The following is a 23,783-nucleotide window of genomic DNA, read 5'->3' as shown; positions in this document are numbered from 1 at the left end:
ATAGGCCAAGGTTATGAGGTTCAACCTCCAGTCAGGACACATGCAATAAACAACCAATAAATGCATAAACAAGTGGAACACCAAATCAATGTTTCTCTCTCTCTCTCTCTCTCTCTCTCTCTCTCTCTCTCTCTTCTCTCTCTCTCTCTCTCTCTCTCTCTCTCTCTCTCTCTCTCTCTCTCTCTCTCTCTCTCTCTCTCTCTCTCTCTCTCTCTCTCTCTCTCAAATTCAATAATTATTTAAAAAGAAAAGAAAGAAAGGATATCAACCAGGCATTCAGCATGCTGAGCAAAGATATCTGCAAGAATTGCATTCAGGGTCATCAAATACACAGCCACCATAGCACAGGTGATACTGGGTTCTATAGATCCCAGTATACTGGGTTCTATACTTTAGGTATTTCCTTTAACTAAACTCCCAGGAGCAACATTTAAAATTCCTGTGATAGCCCTGGCCCTTTTGGGCCAGTGCTTAGAGCATTGGCCCATGGACCAAGGGGTTGTAGGTTCAATTCCACATCAAGGGCACATAACTCGGTTGCAGCTTCCCCACCCCTGGTGGTGCCAGGTGCAGAAGGCAACCAATGGACGTGTCTCTCTCATATCAATGTTTCTCTCTCTCTTCCCCTCCCATCTCCCTTCCACTCTTTCTAAAAATCAATGGAAAAATATGCTCAGATGAGGATGAAAAAAAAAGTTAATTAATTTAAAAAATAAGACTGTTATATAAAGTATGGACAACAATGATTACAGCATGAATCCAACATATTTTCACCAACAAATTCACCTTTTGGGGGGAGGGGGCGAACATCACCCACATAAATATTCTATGTCTCTGAAAAATATTTCAGGACCTGGTCAGTGTGCATCAGTGGTTAAGAGTGTTAGCCCATGAACCAAATGGTCCCAGATTCAATTCCCCATCAAGGATGCATACCTGGGATGCAGGTTCAATCCCCAGTCTGGGAAGAGGCTGCTGCATCCAGCACAGCGAGGGTTCAAGACCTAAATAAGGGGCCAATACACAAATTAAAACACTAGACAAGAAATATGAATATAGAAATCATGGGGGAGCCAGGCAGAAACTTTCCTCTAGTGGAGAAGCTCCCTGAAACCCCAGACCCATTAGCTTTTATTCAATTTTAAATACACATCTTGCCCTCAGTTAGGCACAGCAAACTGGTAGCAGACAGACTATCTCAAAAGGTCAGTAAATATTAGTAAAGATTTACTTTGAGGCAATTAGGTCAGGAAATTGCTTCGAGCCACCATCTCAACAGAATAATCGGTGCATAGCTTTTAGCCCTTGCTAAAGCTCAAGGTTCATCCGCCTTCCGAGTTCCTTGTTGCACTTTCATGATAGTGTTGACAATGGATGTCTCCCCACAAGGGGCCCATGTAATAGGGAACCAATCCATGTGTCTCTCTCACATCAATGTTTCTTTCTCTCTCTCTCCCACCTTTCCTCCTTCCCTTCCACTTTCTCTGAGAAATCAATGGGAAAAAATATCCTTGGCTGAAGATTAGCAACAACAACAAAAATGTTTTAGCAAAATTACTAGGATCCACCAACTTTTGTTTCGTTTGCCAAGTAGAAATTGAGTGCTGTGTACCCTTTCCAGCGCTCAGTGTGAGGAAATGAGGATAAACATTAGTTTCTGTCCTTGAGGAGCCAACCCCACTTTATAAGACTCACAATCCCATTTGTTTCATACACTCATTGACTTTTATGATTAAAAGTCAATTTTTTTTGCATGTTTGCAACCTGCCAGGCAGTGTTCTACAAGCTTTTACACACATTTTTGTTTATTTAATACTCACAGAAACAAAACACTATATTATTTCCACTTTAGAAATGAGAAAACAGATGAACAAAACAAAAACAAACAAACAAGAACCTTGCCTGAAGTCAAAGATTTAGTAAGTGGAAGAGAAGGGATTCAAACCCAGATCTTTCAAACTTCAAAGCCTGTGTTCTTAAACACTGCACTCATAGTCCCCCTGGAATCTTCTCAGTGATTTTCAAAGTGTGGTCCCTGGAGGAGAACCAAGATGGTGGCATAGGCAAATGCCTGTACTCACTGCCTCCCACAACCACGTCAAAATTACAACTAAAATACAGAACAACCATCATCCAGAACCGTGGGAAAGCTGGCTGAGTGGAAGCACCACAACTAGAAGTAAAAAAGTAAACACACTGAGACTGGTAGGAGGTACAGAGGCATGGAACGGGCTGGTCTAGCACTCACGTGGGCTGCTTTTATAATGGGGAGAGAGATTGCCTCTGCAGAGGCTGCCTGGAGGAGCAAGGAGTCCCAGCCCTACACCAGATCCCCAGCCCAGGATCCCAGAGCTGGGAAAAGAAGTCCCTCCAGGCAGTAAGCACTATGGGCTGTAAAAACCAGTGCAGATTGGGGCTCAGTGACACACAGGCTGCTGGAGGCCTAGCTGCTCCTCTTAAAAGGCCGACACCATGAACTGAATTTACAATCTCCCACTTCCTCTGAGCTCCAGTGCCGGACAACACTCTGGGGGACCCAGACACATATGAGGAGAAACTGACTGTCTGGCATCAGGGCAGGAACTCAGGGGCAGCTTTCTTCCAGATGGAGGTGCTCCCAGCAGTCATTGTTCCGATGCTGGGACCTCCCCAGTGCAGGGCTGACTGGCACCCATTTCTGTTTGCTCCACCCAAGAGATTCCCTGAGACCCCATCCCACCCAGCTTATAACCCCACCCAAGCAGTGTGCAGCGGCTTTTGCTTATGAATGGCCTGTCCTTTCTCAGGCTAAAACTCTGTCAAACAAGCTGCAGCTGGGTCAGGGAGCCCCAAACCTATCAAAAAATGGGCAAAGGACCTAAATAGAAACTTTTCAAAAGAGGACATACAGAAGGCCCAGAGACATATGAAAGCATGCTCAAAGTCACTAATCATTTGAGAGATGCAAATCAAAATGACAATGTGGTACCATCTCACACCTGTCAGAATGGCTATCATAAACAAATCAACAAATGACCAGTGCTGGAGAGGATGCGGAGAAAAAGGAACCCTCGTGCACTGCTGGTGGGAATGTAGACTGGTGCAGCCACTGTGGAGAACAGTATGGAGTTTCCTCAAAAAACTAAAAATGGAACTCCCATTTGACCCAGTAATCCCACCTCTAGGAATATATCCAAAGAAACTAGAAACACCAGTCAGAAAGGATATATGTACTTTATGTTCATAGCAGCACAATTTACCATAGCTAAGATTTGGAAACAGCCTAAGTGCCCTTCAGCTGATGAGTGGATTAGAAAACTGTGGTACATATACACAATGGAATACTACACTGCGGTAAAAAAGAAGAAATTCTTACCATTTGCAACAGCATGGATGGAACTGAAGAGCATTATGCTAACCAGTCAGAGAAAGATAAATATCACATGATCTCACTCATTTATGGAATATAATGAACAACATAAACTGATGAACAAAAACAGATCCAGAGACAGAGAAGCATCTATCAGACTGTCAAACATCAGAGGGAAGGTAGGAGAGGGTTGGGGTAAGGGAGAGAGATCAACCAAAGGACTTGTATGCATGCATATAAGCCTAACCAATGGACACAGACACCATGGAGGTGAGGGCATGAGTGGGGTTATAAGGGGGGCAATGGGGCAATAAGGACACATATGTAATACCTTAATCAATAAAGAAAAAAAATCAACAAATGACAAGTGCTGGTGAGGATGTGGAGAAAAAGGAACCCTCATGCACTGCTGGTGGAAATGCAGACTGGTACAGCCACTGTGGAAGACAGTATGGAGTTTCCTCAAAAAGTTAAAAATGGAACTCCCATTTGACCCAGTAATCTCACTTCTAGGAATATGTCCTAAGACATCAGAAACACCAGTCAGAAAGGATATATGCACTCCTGTGTTCATAGCAGCACAATTTACTAGTACAATAGCTAAGATTTGGAAACAACCTAAATGCCCATCAGCAGATGAGTGGATTAAAAAACTGTGGTACAAGTTCACAATGGAATACTATGCCGCTATAAAAAAGAAGGAACTTTTACCATTTGCCACAGCATGAATGGAACTGGAGAGTATTATGCTAAGTGAAATAAGCTAGTCAGAGAAAGATAAATATCATATGATCTCACTCTTGTTTACCTTTCTAAGACCATTTCCTTATTTATAATAAGTGCAGGTATTAATCTACCCAAGAAATCACAAAGTGGGTGAGCACAAAGTGTAGAAATTTGGATTGCCAACATTTCAAATTCAGGAGATCTATACTAATAAAAGAGAAACATGCAAATTAACCTTCACTCTGCTACACCCACCAGCCAATCAGGAGCGAGTATGCAAATTAACCCAACAAAGATGGTGGCGGCCACGGAGCTGGAGCGAGCAGGAGGAAGAAGCCAAGCTTCCCGCCTGCCCTGGCTGGCCCTGGCCTCTACTCAAGGCTACAAAGTTTCAATTATAGAAGATAAATAAATCCCAGATACCTGCTTTCAGCCGGCCCTGGCCTCTGCTCAAGGAGGCGCTGAAAAAAAAAAAGAAAAGAAAAAAGTCCCTTACCCAGGCTGGCCACACCCCCATGGGGTGAGGGTCCCTGCTGGGGGGCTTGGCCAGCCTGCAAACAGCCATCAGCCCCTCACCAAGGCTGGCCAGGCAACCCAGTGGGGACCCCCACCCTGAAGGGGGTGTGGCCAGCCTGCAAACAGCCATCAGCCCCTCACCTAGGCTGGCCAGGCAACCCAGTGGGGACCCCCACCCTGAAGGGTTGTGACCAGCCTTCAAACAGCCCTCAGCCCCTCACCCAGGCTGGCCAGGCACCCTAGTGGGACCCCACACCCTGAAGGGGCTGTGGCCAGCTTGAAAACAGCCCTCAGCCCCTCACCCAGGCTGGCCATGCCCCCCAGAGGGGACCCTCACCCAATGGGGGCATGGCTGGCCTGCAAACCACCACAGGCCCCTCGCCCAGGCCACCCCACACCCCAAGGGAACCCAACCCTGATCCAGGACACCCTTCAGGGCAAACCAGCTGGCCCCCACTGGTGCACCAGGCCTCTATCTATACTAATAAAAAGGGTAATATACTAATTAGACTGGGAGACCTTCCAGGAGACCTTCCAGACATTCTTTTGGACAAAGCCGTGGTGGCAGGGCTGAGATAGAGGCAGTTAGAGGCCAAGAGGGGAGGGCAGTTGTGGGTGATCAGGCCAGGATGGGACAGCAGTTGTGGGTGATCAGGCCGGTGGGAGGGGGGCATTGGGGGTGATCAGGCCGGTGGGGGGGGCAGTTTGGGGTGAGCAGGTCGTCAGTGGGAGTCATTTGGGGGTGATCAGGACAGTGGGGGGACAGTTTAGAGTGAGCAAGCCAGCAGGGGGTCAGTTGGGGGCGAGCAGGCCAGTGGGGAGGGAAGGTGGGGGTGATCAGGCTGGCAGGGGGGGGGCAGTTGGGGGCAAGCAGGCCAGCAGGGGAGGCAGTTGGGTGTGAGCATACTGGCATGGGGAGCAGTTGGGGGTGATTAGGCTGGCAGGGGGCATTTGGGGGCGAGAAGACCAGTGGCGGGGGACAGTTGAGGGTGAGCAGGCCGGCAGACAGAGTGGTTAGGAGCAATCAGGCAGGCAGGCAGGCAGGTGAGCAATTAGGAGCCAGCAGTCCCGGATTGCGAGAGGGATGTCCGACTGCAGGTTTAGGTCCGATCCCTGTAAACCGGCAGTAGGACATCATTCGAGGGGTCCCAGATTGGAGAGGGTGCTGGCCGGGCTGAGGGACACTCCCCCCACCCCGTGCACGAATTTCGTGCACTGGGCCTCTAGTTTAATATAAAAGTCCAATTTACCAGTTTCTATTTTTCTAAAGGACGATATGACAAGGGTCACCCACATTTCTATGTGGCAACCATTTTGAGGAGCTGAGACTTGTGCACCTTTAGAGCTGGCATGTGCTTTGCAATCTACCACATACTATGTCCAAATTGCATCACTCATCCCCCTGCTATCCACCTGGCCTCAGTAGGTATTTGCATTTCCATCTCATGAACTGGATGATTCTAAAGACTTTTTGTTGTTGTTTAAAGCTACTGTTTTAAATTCATATAGATTAAAAATAGATGTGGTAGCTCTGGCTGGGTTGCTCAGTGGGTTGGAGCATCATCCTGTACAGCAAAAGGTTTCAGGTTCAATTCCCAGTCAGGGAACATTCCCAGGTTTCAGGTTCTAACCCTGGTCCAGTATGTATGGCAACAGATGGATGTTTCTCTCTCACATCGATGTTTCTCTCTCTGTTAAAAAATCAGTAAAAACATATTCTTCAGTGAGGATTATCCTATATAATAAAGAAGTAATATGCAAATTGATCCTCATGCCCTCGCACAAGATGGCTGCCCCATGTGGTCAAAGATGGCCACCACAAGATGGCCGGCAGGGAGGGTAGTTGTGGGTGATCAGGCCAGCAGGGGAGAGCAGTTAGGGGTGACTGGGCCTGCAGGGAAGGCCAGTTAGGGGTGACTGGGCCTGCAGGGGAGGGCAGTTGGGGGTGACTAGGATGGCAATGGAAGGCAGTTGAGAGCAACCAGGCCAGCAGGGAAGGGCAGTTGTGGGGAACCAGGCCTGCAGGGGAGGGCAGTTGGGGGCATCTGGGACTGAAGGGGAGGGCAGTTTGGGGCGACCAGGCTGGCAGGGGAGGGCAATTGGGCCAGCAGGGGAGAAGTTAGGCGTTGATCAGGCTGGCAGGGAAGTGGTTAGGGGGTGATCAGACTGGCAGGCAGGCAAGCAGTTGGGAGCCAGCAGCCCCAGATTGTGAGAGGGATGTCCCAGATTAGAGAGGGTGCAGGCTGGGCTGAGGGACACTCCCCCGCCACAGGGCATGAATTTTGTGCACTGGGCCTCTAGTAGATAAGTAAACAAAAAAACAAACATATAAACATATATGTTGTAGGGAGCAGAGACAAAGTTCTCATACAGGATTCCAAATAATTTGTGTAGATGCTCCACCCTCAGGAAGGTGGCACATACGCCCCTGCTCCTTAAGTGTGGGCTATGTAAGGACAGGGGAGTGAACAGGAGTAACTTTACAGTGGAGAGACCCAGCTAGCATTACCTCAGCTGGGTAATCAAGGCCAACTTCAATAGTGATGTCTGTTTACAGTATGTACAGTCATCCTCCCAAAAAGCCGTAACTCCAATCTAATCACAAGAAAAACATCAGAAAATTTTCAATAGAGGGACATTCTCCAAACACTTGACAAGTACTTCTCAAAACTGCCCAGATCATAAAAACCAAGACAAGTCTAAAACTATAACAGCCAAGAAGCTAAAGAGACGTAACAAGTAAATGAAATACGGTAGCCTAGATGGGATCCTGGAACAGAAAAAGGCCATCATGTACAAACTAAGAAAATCTGAATAAAGTATAGACTTTAGTTAATAACAATGTATCAATATTGGTTCATTAATTATAAAAATGTATGATATTAATGGAAGGCATTCATAGTAAGGGAAACTAGGTGCAAGGTATATGAAAACTTGTACTACCTTTGTAATTTTCTGTAAATCTGAAACTGTTATCAAAAATAAAGTTTATTTTTTTATTGTATGTATATATAAAGGATACAGAAGTATCTCAAGGGATCATGGAAGATTTGGACACCAAGGATGAGAACTGTCCAGTCAACAGCCGAATCTTTCCTGTATAGCACCACCTTTAGTGTGGCTCAGCTCTGTCCTCTGCCACAGTCTCTCAGTCCCACATTTCGAGGACAAAAGCCCTTTGCTTCAGTCTGGAGAGGCATCAAGGCCTAGATCATCATTCTGCCCAGGGTTTAGAGGTACAATCGCAGCAGGTAAACCCATTCCTGTGTATAAGTGACCAGTTTGATAAAAAGGGGAAGAGCTATGAGCCCTGAAAGGTCCTTCTCAGCTGTGAATTGCTGAGAAGAGGGTTAGCTGATAAAATCAACGTTCTAAAACTTAAGGCCAGAGATTCTCTAACAAAGGAGCACCATTTACATTTGCCATTTCTACATGCTAAGAAAGCTCTCAAGCTGATCATGAAATTGCATGAAGTTGAGGTTTGTAAAAATTGTTTTCTGTAAAATTGGTTTAGCCACCAAGTCCTCAGGTCAACTTTCCTGACTTCTACCTACTTCTGACAAGGGGATCAGTCCAATGCAGACAGGCTAAGAGGCATGGGATAGTTAACCAGCTAAGGGCTGCCATTGCCAGCCCATGCAGTTGGTGCCTTGGCAAAAATTGGAAAGATACTCTCCCTTAAGACACTTACTTCCATTTGTTGGAAAATTGACACAATATGCTGCTATTGTTAGAACAAGATACTTCACTAACACCTGTCAGGAATTTGTCAGAATAAAATTACTAATGTGTGTGACAATGGTTACCTGTCTACTGCACAAGCTGTACAACCACATGCTGCCAATATGGGTGGCATTGTCTATTATGAGCAAGTGTCATCTATTTAGAGCCTTGCCAAGCTTGAGCTTATTTTCATGTCTCACTATATGTAACTAGAGGCTGATGCACGAAATTCATGCAAGGGGCTCAACCCTTGTAGCTGCGGTGGCTTCCCTCAGCCCTCGCAGCCCCAGCTTCGTCCAGAAGGTCATCCAGAAGGACGTCCAGAAGGTCGTTCAGCTCTCTGGTCTAATTAGCATATTATGCTTTTATTATTATAGATTAGAGGCCCGGTGCACAAAATTCGTGCACGGGGGAGGGAGGGTGTCCCTCAGCCCAGCCTGCACCCTCTACAATCTGGGACCCCTCGAGGGATGTCTGACTGCCTGTTTAGACCCGATCCCGGTGGGTCTAAATGGGCAGTCGGACATCCCTCTCTCAATACAGGACTGCTGGCTCCCAACTGCTCGCCTGCCTGCCTTCCTGATTGCCCCTAACTGCTTCTGCCTGCCAGCCTGATCATCCCCTAACCACTCCCCTGCCAGCCTGTTTGCCCCCAACTTCCCTCCTCTGCCGGCCTGGTCACCCCTAAACTGCCCACAACTGCCCTCCCTTGCAGGCCTGTTCCCTCCCAACTGCCCTCCCCTGTTGGCCATCTTGTGTCCACATGGGGGCAGGATCTTTCACCACATGGGGGCAGCCATCTTGTGTGTTGGAGTGATAGTCAATCTGCATATTACTCTTTTATTAGATAGGATAGAGGCCTGGTCCATGGGTGGGGGCCAGCTGGTTTTCCCAGATCAGGGTGGGGGTTCCCTTGGGGTGTGGGGCGGCCTGGGCGAGGGACCTGTGGTGGTTTGCAGGCCGGCCACGCCCCCCGGTGACCCAAGCGGAGGCCCTGGTATCTGGGGTTTATTTATCTTATACAATTAAAACTTTGTAGCCTGGAGCAGAGCCAAGCCTTCTGCTCGCTCCATGGCTGGCAGCCATTTCTGTTGGAATTTATTTATCTTCTATAATTGAAACTTTGTAGCCTTAAGCGGAGATCAAAGCAGGCCAGGGCTACAGAAGCTTGGCTTTCTCCATCACCGAAGGCAACCCTAGCCTCCTGCTCTCTCCAGCTCTGTGACTGCTGCTATTTCTGTTGGGATTTATATATTTTCTATAATTGAAACTTTGTAGCCTTAAGCGGAGGCCTGGGCCGGCCAGGGTGTGCAGGAAAGCTTGGCTTCCTCCATCACCAGGGAAACCCAAGCCTCCCTCCTGCTCTCTCATCTCCTGCTGCAGCCATCTTGGTTAGGTTAATTTGCATACTTGCTCCTGATTGGATGGTGGGCGTGGCTTGTGGGAGAAGTGGAGTGATGGTTAATTTGCATGTTTCTCTTTTATTAGATAGGATTCTCCCAACGGACTGGGCATTCCAACTGTCAAGGGTAATCATTATTTTTTATATATATATATTTTTTTTATTGATTTCAGAGAGGAAGGGAGAGGGAGAGAGAGATAGAAACATCCATGATGAAAGAGAATCGTTGACTGGTTGCCTCCTGCACGCCCCCTACTGGGAATCGAGCCCGCAACCAAGGTACAGGTACATGCCCTTGACCGGAATCGAACCTGGGACCCTTCGGTTCGCAGGCCGACGCTCTATCCACTGAGCCAAACCAGCCAGGGCGGGTAATCATTATTTTGTTTACCTTGGATTGAAATAAAGAATCCCTATTGGCCTGATCCTATCATTGCAATTCCCTTAACCATAACAGTGGGGTACTAACATCCTTTGTATCTACATGTTACAATTGTTAAGTGGGAACGTACATCAAAGCACTGCGCACAGTTCCTTACAGATCATGAAGCCTCCATCAATACTCAGTTCCTCCTTCTCTACTTAAAAAATATTACAGGCCCACTACACCAAGTCAGGAATCTCTGTTGAAAAGACCACAGGGTTATAAAAGGAAAGAGAAAAATAAAGATCATAGGGTTATTATAAAATGCTCAGATACATAGCCCCGCCTTTCTGTGTGCAGGAAGATGGAACAGCATTTACCTGCCATGCTTAAGTGAAGTCACATCTAATTATCATACACCTGTAGATAGTGTATTCTTAACAAATTATATTGAAAGAAGTTTATGCTTATCAACTAAAGAACCAATTTCTAAATGTAATATGATGAAGCTTTAGAGATTAATTTCAAAGACATTTCTTTCTTGAAAAATATTTCTTTGCTTCATTTGTTCCATCAACAGTCTATTTAAATAGCTAGCAATTTAGTAATAGCTAAAACATATACACAAAAATGATCCAGGGTGATCTCTTTCAAATGGTAGCCTAAAAGGATAAAATGATATATTTGTTCATCCTTATCCCATCACTTTAATTGAGAAGTAGAGGATAATTTAGGGACTATATTCTTAAAAGACATAGGTAAGGGGCCAGGCAAATTAAATATCTATTATCATCACAGAGTCTTTCCTCAATTCAAAACATGTTAACTTCAAAACACAATCCCTTATAGCAAAAATGAATAACTATTTGGGGAGGGATAACAATGCTCTAAAAGTGATTGTGGTGATGGTAACACAAGTCTGAATATTCTCAAACCTATTGAACTGTACACTTTAAATGGGTAAGTTGTATAGTGTGTGAATTACATCTTGATAAAGCTATCATTTTAAAAAATGAATGACTTTCATCTACTAATAGACTTTAAATGCTCTACAATTACATTAAGCAACTCAGGCTTTACTAGATTTCAAAATAAGCAGGAAAACAGAGAAAAAGTATATTTTATTGGTATTTATACCTAGCACAATTCAATTCAAATAAAATGGAACAGATTAACTTATTTAATTTAATTAAGTAAAACATATAAACATTTTAAAGTGTCTGTCTCTTTTACCATCATATAATTGTGTGCATGCAAGCACAATCATCACAACTGTCTTAAGCATGTATCACAGCACCACCTCATTTTTGCAGTACTTGATGTAAGTTCATTGTTAAATATATCTGACTTTAGCAATGTAAACATTTGCTACAAGTAAACTTTAAAAGGTAAAGGTGAATGATACTAATGAATAAATCAAAATAGAACTGAGCATCACATGAGATAATTCAATAAAATATTATATAATACTGTTTCAATAAGAATTACAACTTAATAAATTTCACAAAATGGAAGGAGAAACAAAAAGTAATGTGTAAACTTCCAAAATAGTGTTAAAGTACTGAGGGATTTACTAGTAGTGTAAAATTTACCTCAGAAAAACAAAGGGGAAAAACAGCCATGCAGAGAAAACCAAATTTGTTTTAATAATTACAAGTCATTCCTTAGTGTAAAGGCTTTCTAAAATGTACTCTCACAAAATGGTTTATTTTCTATCTCCCTTTAAAAAAATCATGTTTAATCACATAAGTTGGGTATGTGTGGGAACTTCATATTTATTATTAGATTGGGGATTGTTACCAAAAAAAATTTTTCATCTCTAAACTATTTTTCCAGATGACCAAAGACATTATATTATCTTCATGAAAATTACTATATATAGTCAAATAATTTCTAAACAAATCATCATAAAAATAATTTGCCTTAACAGATTAAGTACAGAAATACTGTATACATAAGTGATGAAAATCACAGAAAAGTATTCAATGAACAGGCAAAAATGTCCACATTTATTACTGTTGATGATTTTGTTTACTTTCTAGCTAAAATTAAGAAACAAGTTGTCAAAAGTCAGTATACATATTCAGTGCCACTTGGTCTACAATATACAAATGAGTTGTGTCTCTTTTGTACAAGACAAACTCTATTCTTACTCTTTAACATAATTAAGTTATAAAGACCTTAATTTTCCAAAACCAGTTATAATACTGTGGCAAGCAAAGTAAGTTTGTTCGTATTGCTCTTATATTCCAGCTTAAGCTATAAATGTGAATATTTTAGCATATGTTGCCTCAAACCATACTAAAACAAGAGTGTAGAGATATCTGTTGATTTCCACAGATTAATTGAAAAGAAAGAAAAAGAAAACTGAAATATTATTTCATCTTCTTAAATGTCTTTAACATGTTTAGCACTTCAAGCAGCACTTGACACAGCAAGTTTCTTCAAATGATCCATGAACACTTGTAAACTAACATCATCTGTGAGAATAGGTGCTCCAGACTCCTAGGAAAAAAGATATTTGCTATTTAAACAGTGTGATACCATCAAATTTATAAGCAGTGTATAAGCAAATGTTTAAAACAAACAAATCATTTTAAGCACAATAATGTCTCCTTTCCTGCTGTGAAATAAAGAATGTGACTGGCCTTTGTCCCTAGGTTCCTGAGAGGGGATTCTGTATCTTTGGAATTTCCTAACAGCGGTGTCTTTGTTCTTCATGAACCCCTCAGATCACACCTGAGTTTATACTATGAGATGAGAAGACTCAGGATGGAGGCCAGTCATCAGAAAGATCAACCACGTGATTGGAGTGTTGGGGCTTTAAGACAGGCAGACCTCCAGGGATGGGGAAGGATAGGAAGGAAAGGGAAAACCATGGGTTGCAGGGAATTGAAGATTGGGTTCAATGAGGCACCAGTGATTCAATCAATAACACCTATGGAAAGGAGGCACTCAAAAAAAACCTCTGGATACCAAAGCTCAGTGGAGTTTCCTGTCTGACAAACACATCAATGTGCTGGGAGGATGTCGCACACAAATTCCATGGAGAAGTGACAGACCTCTGTATCTGGGACCCTTCTAGGCCTACTCTGTCTCTTCATTTAGCTGGTCCTAGAATGTAATCTTTATAATAAAGCTATAATCATAAGTAAGGTACTTTCCTAGGTTCCATGAGTTGTTCTATCAAATTATTGAACCTAAAGGGAGTCATGGAAACACACACTTAGCTAGTTGGTCGAAAGTGTGGGTAGCCTGGGATCCTACTTGCAGCTAGCATCTAAAGTGCAGGCAGTCTGGTATGGACCATGTCCTTTAACTTGTGAGGTCTGAATCAACTCCAAGTAGTGAGCATCATATCTGGTGTTACAAGAGCTCCATATTAAATTCTACTGGTGTTAAAAATAGCTCCATATCCAAGTTAAAATAGTGTTAATTTTTTTTAATGAACTGGTGCTTTTATCTCGTTTAAAGAATAAGTCTCCTTATTGCTGCCTGTTTACTAAAATTGTATGTATTTTAACAGAAATGCCAGCTATAAGGAAGCAAACATTTTTAAATAAACTATGCTTACAAGTGTCCAAGTCATTTTAATTTACTTTGTAGATTCTACTAGTAAGTTATTCACAAGAGTTAGGGAAAATTCCTAATTTCTATTTGAATGAAAACAATATGGACAGAATGACCCTGGCAACCCAAGACATCAATAATGAATTTTTATTACAGCAAGAAGAAGATTTCCTATATTAATTTTTAGCCAGCAGTTGGACATCCTTAGCGCTGCCGCGGAGGCAAAAGAGGCTCCTACCACTGCCACTGCACTTGCCAGCCATGAGCGTGGCTTCCGGCTGAGTGGCACTCCCCCTGTGGGAGCACACTGACCACCAGGGGGCAGCTCCTGCATTGAGCATCTGTCCCCAGTGGTCAGTGTGCATCATAGTGACCAGTCATTTGCGTGTCCGGTCAATTTGCATATTAGCCTTTTATCATATAGAATTTTTTATACATATTTTCCCCCATCTCAATTCACTCAAACTCTGATCTATTTTTCCTAGTCAAGACAAAATATAAGTATGGATTTTCTAAATTATATTTTAGAACATCTTATTTGAAATTATAAATATAAATGTTCAACTAAATTTTATCAAAAATGTGAAGCTGGTTGATCTCAATCTTTCAAATGCACCCTTTTTCTCTTTAAAATACAACCAAGATTAGGCAGAAAGGCCAAGCTTTATGTGATTTAGTATAAGAAGCACTACAGCAAAGCTGCAGCATCTTGTCACAGAAGCAGTGTTGCAGTGGTGCCCTCTTCAGGCCACCCATAGATACTGGGTACTTGTTTTCTGGCAGAAAGAAAACTAAGGTATTAGAATCCATATTTTTAAAACTGCAGTCATCAATTTAGCTTAGTGATTAAAAATTCAGATTCTAGAGTCAGACTGGCCTACGTTCAAATCTGGACACTGCCACAATTTAGCTACGTGATCTTGGAAAGCTTTAATTTCCTTTTCTAAAGTATAGGGTTAATAGTACCCACCTCACAGAAGTGTTTTAATAATTAAATAGTAGCGCATAAAAAGCTCAGCATAGTAACCAAAACATAACAGTCAGTTGTTTACCTTTGCTCTAAATTATTCTTTAATGTGCCCATCTTTCTTATCTTCCGTTCCAAATTACCCCCAAAGTCTTTCATCTCTCATGCAATAGCTGAACTACAAAGCATAGTTAACAAGCATTATGGAAGCATGCTCTATAAACTGTTAGTAACTAAAAAGGGCCTCACCACTTCTGTAAAAGCCTCTTATTCACACTCTGTTGATCTCTTATACTTCTTATACTTCTTGTACTTATTTTTAATCTTTTTTATTTTCTAGCTTTAACCCCAGCATTTCTCGCTCTTAGCAAGTAATTTTCTATTATTGAAAAGAAACGCAATTATCCAAGATGAGCTTTCCCTCCTCAAACTCTATCTTCAGCCTTCTCACCCTTTGCTTATGGAGAAATACCAATACTACACTTCCATGTATGTAGTGCTGGTGATCACACTGTCTCCTTTTGAGGATCTTAAACATCTATAAGCTGTTCTTTTGTGTGTCCCCATATTAGCTCCTTAAACTTGGTCTACAAATAACTTCTGTGCCCTAATTCTAATAATCATCCTTTTATCCTACTAAACTCAGGGTATTTTTAGAAAAAAAAAATCATTTTTACTTATACCCAATAATTCCTTACAAACTTCTACTCAATCACTATATTAAACCTGCTTATCAAAGGCAACAAATGACCTTCTAGTCACCAAATCTATTTGCCCTTTTTCAGTCTTTATCCTCCTTTAAATGTCTGCAGCATCTCAGTGTTTGTTACCTCGTCTTCTTCCTTTTATAAAGTCCTCCCTCACCTATTATAACATGATATTCTTTTCATTTTCTGTTCACCTTTTTGATTACTTATAAAATTTTCCTACCACTCATACTTCAAGGTTTTATCTCACGCCTCGTTTGCCTCTTTACTCTCTCCTTGGACCAGCATCCACTGTAATGACTTTAAGTATCAGGTTTCCACAATCAACTTTCACATCCTTGCCCTGATCACCAAACCAAAATTTCCAACAGCAGGCTTAATCTAAATGGTACCTCAAACTCAATGTGTCTAAAATCAAAAGTTCTTTCTGGTCTCCCACTCACTGACACATGTTCTCCTAGTTACCTAGGCCATAACCCCAAATTACTTTGTTTTCCTTCAGCTATTTATTTTCTAAAAATTCAAACCTACAGAAAAGTTTTTTAAAAAGTACAATGAACAGCCACATACTCTATAAATTCACTGATTAATATTTTGCCACATCTGCTTTATGTTTCTATATAAATTTCCTTTTCATTTCCTTCTTGAATCATTTCTACAAGTTGAAGACGTCATGGCATTTTACCCCCAAACCCCTAAGGATGTATCCCCTAAGACCAAGGACAATCTCCTACATAACCACAACACCATTATCACACTCAAGAAATCTGACCACATACTGGTATCTGATATATATTCCATACTCAAATTTCACAAATCACCCCAATTATGTTCCTTCCCTCATATTTCTCCTCTAATCCAGGATCCAATCAGAATTCAGATTTTGTGTATAGCTGTCCTGCCCTGGAAAAACTTTTACATTCCTGCAACTTCTAACCGAGTCTCATGGTGTCTACTTTGGAGTTATGTCCCAAATCAGTTCCTTTTCACCATCTTGCCTTCATTCTCTCTCACTTGGATTCCTTCAGTAGATACAGTTTCTTTTTTGTTTGTTTTGTTAATCCTCACCCAAACATTTTTTCCCCATTGATTTTTAGAGACAGTGGAAGGAGGAGGGAAGACAGAGAGAGAAATATCAATGTGAGAAAGACACATCGATTGGTTGCCTCCCGCATGCACCCCCACCCAGGTTAGGGATTGAGCCTGCGACCAAGGTACATGCCCTAGACCAAAATCAAACCGGAGATTCTTCATGAAGTCCTCGGGCTGATGCTCTAACCACTGAGAAAAACCAGATAGGGCAGTACATATAGTTTCAAGCTACAGGCTGCTCCCAATAAATCTCATCATGCGACTATATTTTCTAAGACTCAAACTTCCCCTCTGTCTAAAAACCTCTAATAGCATTTTATTGCTTAACGAAGACTCATCTCCTCTGTCCTCAGCCTGGCATTCAAGGTCCTCCAAAATTTGGATGTACGATGCATTTCTAGTTTTTATGTTCTACTATTTGTGCCTAAATGTACTCTGTACCTTAGCCCTTACTACCCTCTACCTAGAATTCCCTTCCTTAGGTAATTTCCACCTACTGAAATAATAACCATTCTAAAAGGAAATGTCCCCTTTTCTGATCACACACCCTTCTGCTGCAGGCGGTGGCAGCGCTGTGTCAGGTGGGCGGGGCATCCCTCTAGGGGGAGATCCATCGTGGAGCCCTGGCAGGATGGGCAGGGCCTACCTCTTTGGGGAGATCCATCATGGAGCCCTGCGATTGATAGAACCGCAGAGGAAGGCCTAGGATACCTGGCCGGTGGCGCTGTAGCAGATGGGCAGGGCCCCCCTCTGCAGGGCAATCAATCATGGGGCTCCCAGACTGTGAAAGGGCACAGGCCGGCTGAGGTACAACCCCTCTCCCCCAGTGCATGAATTTTGTGCACCAGGCCTCAGTAGATTATAGGCTCTTCAAAGGCAGCAATGTCTGCTGTGTACCCTCAAGTACAAATATCGAGTCCTGCCTATTGTACACTTGATAAATGTTGATATATGTACCAAGAGGTTAAACTTTTACCAAATTAAAACATATTGATAATGATTTCCAGGCCTCCAGGCTCTCCTGCTCAGCTATAATCCCTGACCTCTCCTGGCTTACTGTTGTAGCCTTTTGTGGGTCATGGCCTAACAGTAAGTTTAAATCATCACTTCTGCCCAGATGGTGTGGCTCAGTGTTTGAACATCAACCTATAAACCAGGACATCACGGTTCGGTTCCTGGTTGGGGGGCACATACCTGGGTTGAGGACTCATCCCCAGTGTGGGGCATGCAGGAGGCAGCCAATCAATGATTCTCTCTCATCAATGATGTTTCTTTTCTCACTCCCTCTCCCTTCCTCTCTGAAATCAATAAAAATATATTAAAAAATTAAAATAAATAATCACTTCTATCTTATGTTATACACTTTTTTTCTCAAGGGTGTGGTGCTAAATTTGGAATATGAAAGGGTTCTATCTATTTGATATGGTCACTTTCTTATTTTCTATGGTGTCACCAAATACTAATTCTATTTCCTACTCTTATTTTTTCATTGCTTTTCCAACAGAAATTGTTATCAAATATAGGGAAAATGTAGTTCTCACGAAAATAACAAACTATAAATACAGAAAGAAATAACTTCCAAGATTTGTTATTTACACTTACCTGTCCCCAGGCATACATATTATTATGAGTCTGTGAAGGGTTGACTTTTGAAAGCAGAAAACGGGCCTTGAAAGCAAAGAAGACATAACATTATCCATCAAAAACAGGTTTAGTCAATATTAAGTTGAACAAATATATCATGCCATCTAAAATCAATTTTATTAAAATATAACTTTTTAAAAAATGAACTATATTTTGAAATATGTAGGCCACTATACATTACAAATAAATAATAAATATACTCTCTTCTTTCCAAATCATACATTCATAACAACAGTAAATAATAAATTGTTGAGTCTAAAACTCAGCATATAAAAATTATGTGTGCAACAATTATGACAAGGTCAGTATGAAATTTATTAAGCACTTGGTCTGAAACATCATCAGAGGTTTGACATTCCAAAATATGATAAAAATAAAAATCATAAAAAGAAATATTAATAACTAAAAATAAAAATTGTGAAAACCTACATATTGTTACTTTAAACAATAACTCTCAAACTTTTTAAACTGTAGGTTAGTCTATGAGACAAACTACCCAACATTTTACCCATCTATCCACTGTGCCTTATCATCATGAAAAAGCCAGAATAAAAGAGGAAAACAGCACTGCCACGGTGAAACATCAATGAGAGAACCAGTCATAAATGATTATTTTATATTGGAAAATCACAGGCTGTCACATTTTTTGAAACTTAGTACCATACAAAATCTTTTTTTCTAATCTATAAGTAAACAGTTTAACACAAGACAACTGGCTCTACAGTTAGAACATCTAGATTCAAATCCCAACTCCTACATTTACTATGTTGTCTGGGCCACAAGTAACCCAAGTCCCAATTTTATTATCTGTATAAGAGAGATAACAAAAGGACTATTAGGAGGATCAAATGAGAAATGGTGTGTAAAGTTCTAACTATTAGCTTTGCAAATTCTCAATATACAGTAGCTACTATATAAAATGCTAATATTTCTGAATATAGTAAAATGCTAATAATAATTACTGTTATTTCTGAAGAACAGTTATTGATATTTACTACCTACTTTGTAATAATAGGCATAGGAATGCAGCAAAAATAAAAAGTATGATCACTGCCTTTAACAAGCAAATGAAACAGACTTTAATTAAAACAATTTATAACTAATTTATTATAACTGAAATAAGTACAGTAAAATGTATTTTAATAACGTAAGTTAAGGGGTCCTAGCCTAGACTTCTGAAAGGATCAAAAGGGCCATGCGTATATGTACATGTTATCTTATTTAATCCTCATGTAACTGTAAAAAACCACAAAACCTATTTTAATACCATAATGCTTTCCTTTGCATGACATTTTCTAGAAAACTAGAATGATAGAATGAGGAAAACAGGAAAACTATGTGACCATAAACTTCATATTCACAGACTTAATCAGTAAATAACAGCTTTAAGAAAAGTACACTAAGTTATTTCCCACACTCTCCATGTCTTCTTGCTCAACTGGAGCTGGCATACCACCATAACACTAACCTGGCTCTGTTATTGGAGCTGGGCTGGAGGCAGAAATGGGAGAAACTGCCAGCATTAGTCCACTAGTCAATAATCGTATAGCTCTACTCTCAACACTATGGCAAAAGGTAAGTATACATACTCTAGATACCTTCTCCTTCCTATTTGCCTGGTAGACCAGTCTATTCAAATTAACGTCAGAAGGCAAATAGGAACAATTCATTGCAAAAGCAGCAACAAACAAACACACAGATTAACAGTGCTTACCTGGCTGCCCCCATGTTCAGTATCGATGTATCTCGGCATTGGAAACCTGGAGTGAAGAATCTCCTGGGCATCATCTACTGGGGCTTGCAGAAGGTGGCGGAAATTTTCATATTCTGGCATGTCCTGGTATCCTGACTTGCGCCATTGGGCTATGGTCTTATTTTAAAACAATTAACAAAAATATTATTTTTAATTTCTTGTGTATCTAAAAAATTTTAAAGACATTTTTTTCAACAGAAATAATCTTCAGATAATAAGAAAATTATAGATTATTCCATTTATCTCTATTTTTAAAGCTAAGAATATGAATTTCAGTGTTCTTGAATAAATAGATACATAATCAGGATATTTCTTCTCCTTTAAAACAATACACTTATCAAATTAATGTTACTAAAAGCTATCTACCTAAGCTTATGATAAATGAGGGAAGTTTTTATTACAGAAGATTTCCCAGAGACTTCTAAATGACCTATTATTATGAAGTCTTTACCAATGGAGTTACATTCTGGCAAGACAAGTAAACATAAAAACTTTAATAATAATAGCAATACTATTATCAAGATAATATACCTGTAAAAGAGCATTTCAATCAATTCTTTCATTAAGGTAAATGGCTCCAAATTAAATCATCCAAAAATTTAAACCTGGCTTGGTTTCTAAGTTAACTGAATCAGTCAACATACTCTATAGTTTTATATCATCTACATTTATGATTTTTTCCTTAAGCACATTAACAAGTGATTTGAAGATATGAATATTATTAAAAAAACACAAAGAAATATGCAAAAACCTAGTTCTATCACATTACAGGAATTATTCTTAAAAAGTAAAGAACATTAATAAATAATAATGTTGCTCAGTGAATTGTTAGACCAACCAGTGACAGGAGGCAGGCACTAAGAACTGTTTGTGCCCTTGCCAGTTTGGCTCAGTGGATAGAGCATTGGCCTGCAGACTGAAGGGTCCTGGTTCAATTCCGGTCAAGGGCACATGGTTGAGTTGCAGACTCGATCCACAGTAAGGGGCTTGCAGGAGGCAGCCAATCAAGGATTCTCTTCATCATTGATGCTTCTATCTCTCTCTCCCTCTCCCTTCCTCTTTAAAATCAATAAAAGTATATTAAAAAAAAAACAAAAAAAAACTGTGAGGTTATTAAAAACATGGAAAACGGGTTGTTAACAGAATTCACTAAAACATCCACAGGTAGGAGAAAAGGTGAATAAACTATTTATTTGTTAACTCATAAAAATAATAATAATAAAGGGCGTTAATAACTGGTATCAATTAAAAATAATCCTAAATCTTTTAAAAGTCCCAAATAATATCATTTAAAAAGATATTTTAAGCAATGCCTTTGCTATTATAGTGCAAATAAAAAATCATTTACAATTTTTAAAAAATTCTGACTGATAATGCACACATTATTAGAATATTAGACTATAAGCTTGGGTGTGGGTCTGTGACTAAAGAATGTCTATTTTCAAAGCACCCAGGTACAGTGCTCTTTTATACAGAGGAGGCACTTAAATATTGGCTGGATGAATAAATGCAAGAATGAATTAAGAGTTCTGCTCAGTACCTTAATGGCTACTCAAATATTCTGCTCTTTTCAATCATTTACCATTCCAATTAAGTGAAGTTATAAATTTTAATTCACTTAGGCTTTCAATGAGTTTTCAAGATCATGTGGATTATTGTTTAAACACTTCAGTTAAAAGGGTGCTGCTTCATCTATGGAGTTGTCTGTCTCACTGCTTCACTAATAAACTCACTTTCACTTTAAATACAAAAACCCTTACTAGTAACTACTTCATCTGGAATACATTTTAAATGATTACACCTAGCCAGAGTGGCTCAGTTAGTTGAGGGTCATCCAGTGCACCAAAAGGTTGCTGGTTCGATTTCTAGTCAGGATACATACCTGGGTTTTGGGTTTGATACCTAATCAGAACACATACAGAAGGCAATCAATCAATGCTTTTCTTTCCCTCCCTCTCTCTCTCCCCCTTCCTCTCTCTAAGCATGTCCTTGGGTGAGGATTTAAAAAAAAAAAAAAGAACATTTTATGCCCTAGCTGGTTTGACTCAATGGATACAGCATCAGCCTGCAGACTGAAAGGTCCTAGGTTCAATTCCAGTCAAGGGCCAATCAATGATTCTCTCTCATTATTGATGTTTCTATCTCTCTCTCCCTCTCCCTTCCTCTCTGAAATCAATAAAAATATATTTAAAAAAATAAGAATTAAAACTATGTTTTAAAAAAGAACATTTTAAATGATTACATGAAATAATGAAAAGGAAAGTCTGCCCACTGACAAAGGCTGATTCTTCCTTCCCCTCTTAATGTCTTTTGGTAAAACCTAAAAGTATGATCTGCCTATGTAAATATCAGTGCTTTTACTTTCACAACATTATGCTTCTTATAAATCTACTAGAGGCGCAGTGTATGAAATTCGTGCACGGGGGGTGGGGGTGGGGGTGTTGTCCCTCAGCCCGGCCTGCACCCTCTCCAATATGGGATCCTTCAGGGGATGTCATCCTAAACTGGCAGTCGGACATTCCTCTCACAATCCGGGACCGCTGGCTCCTAACCACTCGCCTGCCTGCCTGCCTGCCTGATTGCCCCTAACCACTTCTGCCTGCCAGCCTGATTGCCCACTAACCACTCCCCTGATGGCCTGATCACCCACAACTGCCCTCCCCTGCTGCCCTGATCGTCTCCAACTGCCCTCTCCTGCCAGCCAGATCGCCCACAACTGCCCTCCCCAGCCAGCCTGATTGCCCCCAACTGCTCTCCCCTGCTGGCCTGATAGTCCCCAACTGCCTTCTCCTGCCAGCTTTGTCACCCCCAACTGCCCTCCCCTGCCAGCCAGATCGCCCACAACTGCCCTCTCCTGCCGGCCTGATTGCTCACAACTGCCCTCCCCTGCTGGCCTGATTGCCCCCAACTGCCCTCCCCTGCAAGCCTGATTGCCCCCAACTGCCCTCTCCTGCCACAACCCGCCTCCTCTGTCAGGCCCCGCCTTCCCTGCGCATGCAGCCAACTTGTGATGGCCATCTTGTGATGACTTTAGGGTGTGATGTGTGAGGGCATGATGACCACTTAAGCTATTATTAATATAGATTTGTCTAATCATGTGTGGACAAAAAGATAAAATTATCACAGGTGAGTCAACTGCAAATGAAGTAGGAAGAACCACATTTTATACATATTTTATAGAAATGGAAATAAAAGTTTATCATAGTGGAAAACACTAGCTATATAGTGAAAGGAAAAAGACTACTGCACCTATGTACACAGCTTTAAATGTCATGGAATCTTACCTCACCATGATAAATCAAAATCTGGAAGAATGTGTCCATCAGAAGAATACGATCTGCAAGAATGCTGCTGCTATCAAGAAGAACCGGCTAAGGTGAACAAAATGAGAAAGGAGGAAGAAGGAAAAATAAATTAAAAACACACAAGATCTTTCCAGGATCAATTTAAATTTTTTAAGTTTTAAATTTGTATCATATTATTTAAAACCTTTTGCTATTATGAATTCTCATGGCATATTTTAACTTTATTTTCTCAGAAATCTCTAAGCTGAGGTTAACAATTGAAATATGAGTAAAGAAGAAATCAACCGGCAACAGAGAGGAATCGACAGAACTACTCCAGCCATGAAGACAGGAAAGAAGCAGTCCAGAGATGGAAGACGCTGACGTGGCCTTGCCATACTAGCAGTCAGCAGCTGTGCATCACTGCAGGTTGCCCAGGACCAAACCAGAGAGGGTCGAACCTGCATTACCACCATTTGTCCACCATCCAGAACTGAAATATCATTGCTGACATGTGCACATAAGGAACTGTTTGACATTGAAATTGGGTCTCAAAAGAACTGTTGGCCCAGAAAGAAACTCACTACAGACTGATTCATTTGCCTTTCAGCATAACCATTACTGCTTGTCTCACTTTCAGTTCTTATTAGTGTATTTCTAGTAGCACATGATCTCACTCATCTAGG

The 23,783-nt window shown here is 41.2% G+C and overlaps 1 protein-coding gene across 4 annotated transcripts in view; it reads right to left on the bottom strand.

The window, feature by feature from the left end:
• Window positions 1-11,188: 11,188 nt before the first annotated feature.
• Window positions 11,189-23,783, bottom strand: part of SEC23A (SEC23 homolog A, COPII coat complex component) — a 71,629-nt gene continuing 59,034 nt past the window's right edge. For all 4 annotated transcript variants that reach the window (XM_054725583.1, XM_054725590.1, XM_054725586.1 and 1 more), the window contains 4 exons: window positions 23,098-23,184; window positions 19,775-19,930; window positions 18,019-18,084; window positions 11,189-12,585 (listed from right to left, as the gene is read on the bottom strand). In XM_054725583.1, coding sequence (XP_054581558.1) covers window positions 12,496-12,585; window positions 18,019-18,084; window positions 19,775-19,930; window positions 23,098-23,184 — 399 coding nt within the window. In that variant the 3' untranslated portion in view covers window positions 11,189-12,495. The remainder of the gene's footprint in view (window positions 12,586-18,018; window positions 18,085-19,774; window positions 19,931-23,097; window positions 23,185-23,783) is intronic.

Source organism: Eptesicus fuscus, chromosome 2, assembly GCF_027574615.1.
Source record: "Eptesicus fuscus isolate TK198812 chromosome 2, DD_ASM_mEF_20220401, whole genome shotgun sequence".
Taxonomy (NCBI): Eukaryota; Metazoa; Chordata; class Mammalia; order Chiroptera; family Vespertilionidae; genus Eptesicus; species Eptesicus fuscus.
Note: the sequence above shows the minus strand (reverse complement) of the source record. Positions and strands in the feature narration are given on the sequence as shown.